This window comes from Glycine soja, chromosome 2, assembly GCF_004193775.1.
Source record: "Glycine soja cultivar W05 chromosome 2, ASM419377v2, whole genome shotgun sequence".
NCBI classification, from domain to species: Eukaryota; Viridiplantae; Streptophyta; class Magnoliopsida; order Fabales; family Fabaceae; genus Glycine; species Glycine soja.
The window spans coordinates 47,348,929-47,357,767 of NC_041003.1; the positions used below are offsets into that span (position 1 = coordinate 47,348,929).

Below are 8,839 nucleotides of genomic sequence, written 5' to 3' on the forward strand. Positions count from 1 at the left end.
AAAAAAATATGGTAACGGTTTTAAATTATACAGTACATTATTTAGTTAATATATGCAATTATATATAACCTCGTGATTTCTTGAATGAGTCGTGAAAATATTTACATTGCGATAAAAAAAAAAAAGTTGTAAAAGAAGCATAAGCCAGCATTAAGATAGTATATAACTGAAGCGAAGCTATACAGATTTTGGACATTCCCACAATTATCTAAGTTTTCAAATCACACTTGTTCTTTATCTACCTTTGTATTCATTTTCATGTCATAAAGTAATTTTTTTAACACGTACATTGCTTAATGGCATGTAAAGTAATCACTCTTACTATACTAAACTCCTTTAAAAAAAAGATTCCTTATTAAAAAAGGATTTACCACTTGGCAGAAAACAAACCAAAACATCACTGCAACTTGAAATATGAATAATAAATATTCGAATAAGATTTTAGGGCAAATTCTACTGCACTGGAGAACAAATAATGCGCATCCATGACCTTGTACTTCTGCTGAGAACATATTATTTGTTTGTATGGTTCTTCCACTCCACATTTCATTTCCAGAACAAAGTCTAAACTTTCTTCTACCTGGATGCACCATAGCCAAGTCTACTATGCTTGCAGATATTGTTGTTTTCTCGTTATTTAGATTGAAAAATGCAACATAGGTCTCCCCTGAAGGCAAGCACAAGCAACAACATGGAGAATTAAAGGATAGTGCACTATAAGAAATAATTAATGGTTAATTAACTATGGCATGTTATTTTAGTTCATCTCAATTTGGTAGTAAAGAAATACAGGATTAAATTAGAAAATAGAGAAATATCAAACCTTTTCTTCCAGTTGCAATCCAAGATCGAATCCCATTAGCATAACCTTCAGCTTCATGATTGGTGAAGTTGCATTATTAGATAACAACATAAATAAATTAGAGATAGCATGAATAAGAAGAATTCTGCATAGATATAATTTTTGCTACTAATTTTTACCTAGGACATGTTCTACTATTGCACACATGCCAGAATGACCATTAACAAGAGTTATGTTCAGATTGGATAGATGTCTGCCTTCTGTATCAGTGGCAATGTAATATAGTTTAGTACAAATAACTAGAACAAAATTAGACAAATAAATCGAAGAAATTAAATTAAGGTAAAGCTGATTACGACGATATTATTGGGAGTTTTCCTTTGTGCATGCAGAAAGGTTCCACCAGATCATGTTTTGGTCTCTTGTAATAAATTCTTTCAAGATCTTGGTAATGTTTTTCACTAGACCATCCATATGCTTTTGGATCAGTGCATTCAGTGAGGGCTAGGGAGTAAGTAAACTGTACTTTTGTGGCATTGTGTCTTTTAGTCTTGACATCATTTAATCTTGTGATATGAGGAAACTGTATAACAAAAAAGGCAGAAACAATACCAATCTAAGATTTAAGTAACATATGGTTACCAAAAGAAAAAAACAAGAAGAAGAAAGAGAAGTTTCACATGCCTCTTGATTGTTTGAGCTAAAAGAGTTTATCTCCTATAGGGTAGGATTTGTGATAAGATCATAGGTCCATGCATCAAAGATTGAATGAGCTAAGATTGAATCCTTTGTATATAAACCATTTCTTGTAGCACATTCACCAATTAATTCAATCTGTTTTCATTCTTCACTTTGATATCTGATACTAAAAGATCTCAAATTCAAACAGCTCATTGCAATTATGTATAAGTATGATGTATATGGGATGAAACTGAATACATATTTTTGTTTTTTCTAATGATTTATAGAGTAAAAGGCATATTCTTTTTTTGGTGAAAAAAATATGGAAAATGGTTGCTACTCCATTCGATGACTAAGGCAGCACAAGTCAAACATAAATGTAAACATTAGTAGCAATTAAAGTGTTCTGCACCTTCCCTATTGAACCAACCCAATTGGTACTCGGTAGTACAATAACATAATTTTGAAAATTATTATGCATTGGATGTAAATTGGAACTGTTTAGAATACCTTAACTAGATTGGTCCTAAATTCCTGATAAATTAAGGAAAAAATAGTAATGCTGGTGCATTTAGGCTAACCTGGATCAGTTAGCCATCCAAATGATAGCATGTCCAAATCAGGCCAAGATTTACCCTTTAAACCTTTTCCTCCTATTAAATTAGATGTAGCAAAATCTCTGAAAGATAAATCAAAGATGTAGATAATTTGAAGGTAGAGTAGCAGAAGAAAGGTGGAAGGAAGGGCAATCCAAATATTTTGATATCAAACATAGGAAGGATTTAATTAATGACCTTGCTACATTAAAATGAGCTAAGATTGCTGACCATTCATCCCAGTCATGTGATTGATGTAAAGTATCCACCGACTTTATTCATGAATAATCTCTATTAGTAACCTACTGACCAACTTATGTGAAATCTCTTTTTAATCACATTTTTTTCATCAATAAGATTCGATCCTCAACCTTACTTGAAAGATCTAAGTCCAGTCCCACTCAGACCAATAATATGTTACTTGTAATACATTTTTGAACTATATAAATCTCACCTTTATTTTTATGAAACTATATTGAAGGAATTAGAAGATGTACCGTTTGTTATTGAATGCCTGTGTACTGATTCCAGCCATAAGATGAATCCCAAACTTCAAACCCTTACTATGTACTTTATTAGCTACATCAGTGAACCCTCTCCCTCTCTTGAAGAAGGCCATCTTTCAGGGTCAGGGAGCATTCTTCCCCATTTATCAATCATATCAAAACCAAGAGAATTTCTATCACTCTTTAGACTCCTATACCAGAGGTAATCCACAACAGCATACTGCATGGTTTCAAAGGAAATATTTTTTTTATATATCCATATTTTACAATTTCAGTGTATAACCTTTTTTTTATATTTAATTAATAACATATTCAATTGAATTATAATTCAATAGCAGTAGTCCAATATATACAATACCTCGTATTCATGAGCAAATAGCCGCTGAGAACTATATTAGCATTCTGTAAGTATTCTTCTTCAGAAACTATCCAGTTAAAGCCATCATACGAGTTCCAACCTCTTGGAGGGATGATAGCATTTTGTGATGACACACTGATATCAACAATCATGAAGTCAAATATCCATTGTTTGCTTGCGTATATACCAATAAATTTCGTAAAAAGGATCTTACGAAATAGATACAAAGACTCAGAAATAACATCATGGTTGGTCAGTGTTTATGTATTTGTGTAATTTCTCTCATGACTAATGTGTAATGATGATGAATGACTAAAACAAAAGAACAAGGTTGCAACATAAAAAATGGTTGTATGAATATGTCATGTGTGTGTAATGATTAAATTAAAACTAAACATTTTAATTGTAATAAAAGTATAAACAGATTATAAACTTCTAAACGAAGAAAAAAGAAGAACGTGAGAAAAGGATCCGATTCCTTTAGTACGAGGAAATATATTTTATTTTCATTTCAATTTTATTAAGAAGTATAAGAAACATGTCATTTTATTTTTTATTTTAAAGTATTTATACAAAAAATAATCATAATTGTTTTCTGTCGTTTCTTTTACAAACTTAAATTAAAAAAAAAGTAATCTTTTCATAATTATCAATAGAAAAAAAATCTCAAATTGACCGGAGCCTAATTTTTCTCCCTTGTCATTACATAAGATAAAAGTAGTTTGAATAAACTGATTAAGTTCCTCTGTATAGAACAAAAACAACAATAAGTAATTTTTTTCTTTTCCGATAAACAAATAGTAAGAATAAACAGATTAAGTCCTCCTCACTCACTATAAAACAAAAACAAACTTGTTCAAAACTAAACATACCAATTTTTGCAATGTTTTTTCTATGTCTTCAAGAAAACATATATGCAGCTGAAAATTAATCATTGAAACCAAAAGCAAGAGAATATATGATGCTGAAATACCTTCGAATTGCTCAAAGACAAAGAAAGAAGCAAACAGAGGTAACTGAAATGCACTTCATGGTTGTAGCTAACTCTATTCCAACCATCAATTATGATTCTTTACAGGGGATTCTAGTATATTTAAACATTGCCTTAACCTTTATGCAAGCTAAATAAAAGTTCATGTTCCTTATTTTGATTCATAACGTGTCTGTACTAGTCGTGGGCCCCGACTCGCATACACTTCTCCATTTTGAGTAATGAAGGAAGCATCAAGTCTATCTTGATTCAGGCTAGAGGACATGCAATTTTTTTATAGACTTTAGCTATTATATATATATATATAATTTTATTATTATGAATATGCATGATGAGAGACTAAGGATTAAGGAAGTGACTCATTGAGCTTTGTACTTTAATCTATTTTGGGCAAGAAAAAGTTGGCATGACCTTAATTTCTTTATCCCCACCTTATTATATATGGAAATTTTATGCGACAAGAGAATTGCATTAATTATGCTTTGGATCACATAAGATAAAGAAATTAGAAAGTATTGGCAATTTTAAAAGAATAACGACTTTCCACCTTTGATTCATTAATTCGGATTACTCTCCACTGAAAATTAATTAGTATCAATTCTATTATTCCAAAATTACAAAAATGACGACATTTTATGTAATACTACCGTATATAGTCGTTTTTCCTACATTTTTTTTTCATGTTTTATACACACATCTCAAAATTAAAAAGACGTTCAAAATCAAAAGGGTTCTACTTTGTTGTAAAGTGCTGAAATGGGAATACCTTAACTAACAATGAGTATTTGTTGCCAATAAAATCATAACTTGGCATTACTTAGGTGGTTGAAGTTGGTGAAGATAGAATGACAGATAGATAATAACATCTCACGCTAAATATCACTATATATATATATATATATATATATTCCAATAAAATTACAAAGCATACATGGACAAATGTGAGATTAAGTTCTTTATATCCGTATCTCAAGTTCCCAAATCACACAAGCTCTTTAGCTACCTTTGTTTGTAAGCCCATTTTCACGACACAGTAATTTTTTTAAAGTACTTAATGGCCAACAACCATTCTTACTATCACCTTATTAAAAAAGGATTTACTAGTTGAAAATTAATCAAAATATCAATGCAACTTGAAATATGAAACTATAAATATGGATATTCAAACAAGTTTTTTTAGGCCAAATTCAAAGGCAGCTGAGGACAAATAACGCGCTTCCATGACCTGGTACTTGTGCCGAGAATGTAGTTTTTGTTCTTACGATACTTCTACTCCAAATTTCGGTTCCTGCGCAAATTTTCAACTTTCTTCTTGTACCCAAACGCGAAACTGCTGGCAAGTCTGCTATATTTGCAGATATTGTTGTTGTCTCTTTATTTAGATTGAAAAAAGCAACATAGATCTTCCCTGAACGCAAGCAAAAGCAACAACAACAGAGTAATTTCTTGTATCAAAAAGTGGTATTCTTCTTTCAAAATTAGAGTTTCACACTAACATTTATTACAAACTTTAACATGCAAAATATGAGATAAAAATCCAATTCCTAATAAGAGAATAATATACCAAAATGAACTTCATTTGCACATGCTACTCTGATGCTTCTCAATTTGGTATTTGAGAAATATTTTTTTTTAGAAATGTTAGTTTGTTAGAATGTTAATTTTGTTAACAGAAAGATTAAATCTGTGATCTTTTTCCTCTTTCTTCCTTTCTTAACCATTCAACTCACCTTATAATTTAGGTATTAGAGAAATATTAAATTAGAAAATTGTAATAGATGGAGTTAGGATGACTAGTGTCAAACCTCTTTCTGTATGCGTTGCAACCCAAGATCGAATCGGATTAAGATCGCCTACATCTGCATGATTGAAGAAAAAACAAAAATAAATAAGAGATAGTATGAATAGTTCTACACAGACATGAGTATTTCCTACTAATGTTTACCTAGGACACGTCCCACTGTTGCACACTTGCCAGAATAACCATTAACCAAAGTCCCATTTGATTTCAACTTCCATATTTGTTCAGATTGGATAGATGATTGCTTTCTGCATCAGCAACAAAGTAATATAAATTTAGTACAAATAACTAGAACATATTAGACAAATAAATCGAAGAAATTAAGTTAAAGTTGAGTACGGTGATGCTATTGGGAGTTCTCTTTTGTGCACGCAGAAAGGTTCCTCCTGATCTTGTGTTGAGCTCTTATAACAGATTCTTTCAAGATCTTGGTTATACTTTTCACTAGACCAACCACTTACTTTTGGATCAGTGCATTCTGTGATTGCTAGGGAGTAAGTAAATGGTACTTTTGTGACATTGTGTCCTTCAGTCTTGACATCATTTAATGTTGTGATATCAAGAAACTATATAACAAAAAAAAAAGAAGCAGAAACAATACTAGTATAAGATTTGAGAAACATATCATTACCAAAAGAAAAAGTAAGAAGAAAGAGAAATTTCACATGCCTCCTGATTATTTGAGCTGAAAGTGTTTATATCCAAAAGGGTAGGATTTGTGATAAGACCAAGGGTCCAAGCATCAATGTTCCGTAGATCCCCTCCATACATAATGGGAGACTTTGCCATACACCACAAAGTCATCTGTGAGATAAGAAAAAGCTCAGTTAGAATTTATTAATTTATATGCATATATCATATGTCTTCCCTCTCCAATATATATAGTAATACTATTCAGTTGTGTGCGTATGCATACCTGAGTTCTTTGCTCATCTTGAGTTAGCCTAGTAGCCCTGTGTGGACCTTCATGAGCAGCTATCGAGCAAAAAAAAAGGACTTAAAATGGAAGCTTTATTTTTATATTCTTAAACATCTCAAATTTAAACAACTCATTACAATTATATGTATCATAAAGAAAAACATAACCTTCTTTTGGTGAAAAAAAATAGGAAAAATGGAAGCTACTTTTCCATGAATAGGGCAATAGAAATCAAACATAAATCTAAACATTAAAAAAGCAAAGAGTTATGAATCTTACCAACTGAACCAACCTCATTGGAACTAATTTAAATTAAAGGAAAAGAAGTAATGCAGGGGCATTTAGGCTAACCTGGATCAGTTAGCCATCCAAATGGTAGCATGTCCAAATCAGGCCATGATTTTCCCTTTAAACCTTTTCCTCCTATCAAATTAGATGCAGCAAAGTCTCTGAAAGAGAAATCAAAAGAATCAAAGATGTTATAGTAGCAGAAGAAAGGTGAAAGAGCGATCCATGTATTTTGAATTCAAACATATATAGGAAGAATTTAGTTAATGACCTTGCTACATTAAAATGAGCTAAGATTGCTGACCATTCATCCCAGTCGTCTCCTGTTACACGGTATGTGTTAACTAGACTACTAACCGAGTTAGCCATTAGTGGTGTTGCACTGACTCCAGGAGACAGAGAAAAAACAATGGGGCGCTCAAGGCCATTGAAAAACTGCATAGATAGCAACTCAAATGATGAAAAAGTTTTCAATATCTTAGTTTTAAAATGAAAAGGACAAAAATGGACAAGAAACTTGCATTATATATACCTCTGATACAAATGTTATTTCATCCAAATCCAAGTCCTCACCAAACACACAGTCAAGTTTTACTGCAAGAAACCAAAGCAGAAAATCCATATCAATATATCAAAGCAGTAAAAAAATACACATCATATACAATTGCTTATTTAAAAACACTGATTGGTGTCTAATCTAGGAAATTAATGCAATGCATATTTTGTGATAGAACATGATAAACATAATATATTTTAGTGGATCTCTGTACCAAAATCAACTCCCCATGAAGCATATAGCTCATAAATTGATCTTAAAAAGGCTTTTCCAGCTCCTGTTTTTGCATTTATAGCCATGAAACCATTAGTCATCCATTTACAAGCCCTTGATGGGATTCCTATGTCTTTTGCGTTCCACACTCGACCAGATTCCATGTAAGGTTGTCCCTAGGAAGGTGCATGAAGAGAAAAATAAGTTCACCAAAAATTGACAAGCACATAGTACACCAATTTTTAAAGAGTAGTATCACTTTTGTAGCAATTTTTAAATAAACTTGTAGTCGGAAATTATTTTTTGTTGAAAAATTCCTCTTTTAATTAAATTATTTATAATTTTCTACTTCGATTAAAAAAATACTTGAGCAATGCACAAAAATAATTGTTAATCTAATTTTATATTTATAGAGGATTAAATTTAAAGATAAGTACGTTATTTAAGAATTCACTATCTTTTTAATCTCTAAGCTTTTTATGTTTAGTTCCTAATTTTAAATTTTGGTCGGTCAAAGTCACTGATTTTTTTTTCTCCATGACCACTTTTAATTCTTGCCGTCAAGTAACAATACTAATTGGAAGTCACAAATCCACATTACAGCCAGCGGATGCATTTGCACTCTTTCGTTTTTTAAAAATTGCATATAAATATAGTAAATATGTATATTTTGTCCCTCTAATTTTGTATATTTGGACCTCCTATTGCTAATTTTTCACTTTTTTATAATAATAATAATCATTAATTTTGATTTCTTAAGTTGATTGTCTTCCCTAACTTAAGGTTCTAAACTTATCATTGTTAGTTGATGACATAACAACTTCATCAGCAATACAATGACTTACCACATCGTGTTTATTGAGTCTAACAGATAACTACGAGTCATTTGACAACTAAGACTAAACAGGAACATTGAACAATCAAAATTCTGAAAAAAATTAGGGTAATAATTTTGAACATGACAAGAGTTTACCAAAACAATGACAAGAGTTTACCCAAACAATGTTGTAGGAATAATTAAGAATATGTACCGTTGCTGTATCTAGTATTGGCGTGTTCTTATTGTATGCCTGTGTACTGATTCCAGCCATTAGATGAATCCCAAACTTTAAACCCATACTATGTACT

General features: G+C 31.3%; 1 protein-coding gene and 1 long non-coding RNA gene across 4 annotated transcripts; both read right to left on the bottom strand.

The window, feature by feature from the left end:
- Positions 1-204: 204 nt before the first annotated feature.
- LOC114400104 lies at positions 205-4,151 on the bottom strand. Of its 2 annotated transcripts, none has more exons than XR_003663899.1 (7): positions 3,917-4,151; positions 2,944-3,078; positions 2,577-2,805; positions 1,162-2,162; positions 982-1,062; positions 824-874; positions 205-667 (listed from the first exon to the last, which is right to left on the bottom strand). It is a non-coding gene; the product is annotated as an uncharacterized LOC114400104 (long non-coding RNA). The 2 variants fall into 2 exon arrangements; XR_003663898.1 differs by having other exon boundaries at positions 1,159-2,162.
- Positions 4,152-4,622: 471 nt separating this feature from the next.
- LOC114400092 lies at positions 4,623-7,919 on the bottom strand. 2 transcript variants are annotated; one of them, XR_003663895.1, is made up of 11 exons: positions 7,713-7,919; positions 7,475-7,536; positions 7,214-7,377; positions 7,006-7,103; positions 6,652-6,710; positions 6,405-6,539; positions 6,075-6,301; positions 5,880-5,983; positions 5,740-5,793; positions 5,061-5,342; positions 4,623-5,008 (listed from the first exon to the last, which is right to left on the bottom strand). XR_003663895.1 is itself a non-coding variant. In XM_028362376.1 (10 exons), exons 1-10 carry the CDS (start codon positions 7,873-7,875, stop codon positions 5,122-5,124), a joined length of 1,287 nt encoding a protein of 428 aa, XP_028218177.1. In that variant the 5' UTR covers positions 7,876-7,919; the 3' UTR covers positions 4,623-5,121. The 2 variants fall into 2 exon arrangements, 1 of the variants encoding a protein (XP_028218177.1); XM_028362376.1 differs by having other exon boundaries at positions 4,623-5,342.
- Between the last annotated feature and the right edge of the window lie 920 nt (positions 7,920-8,839).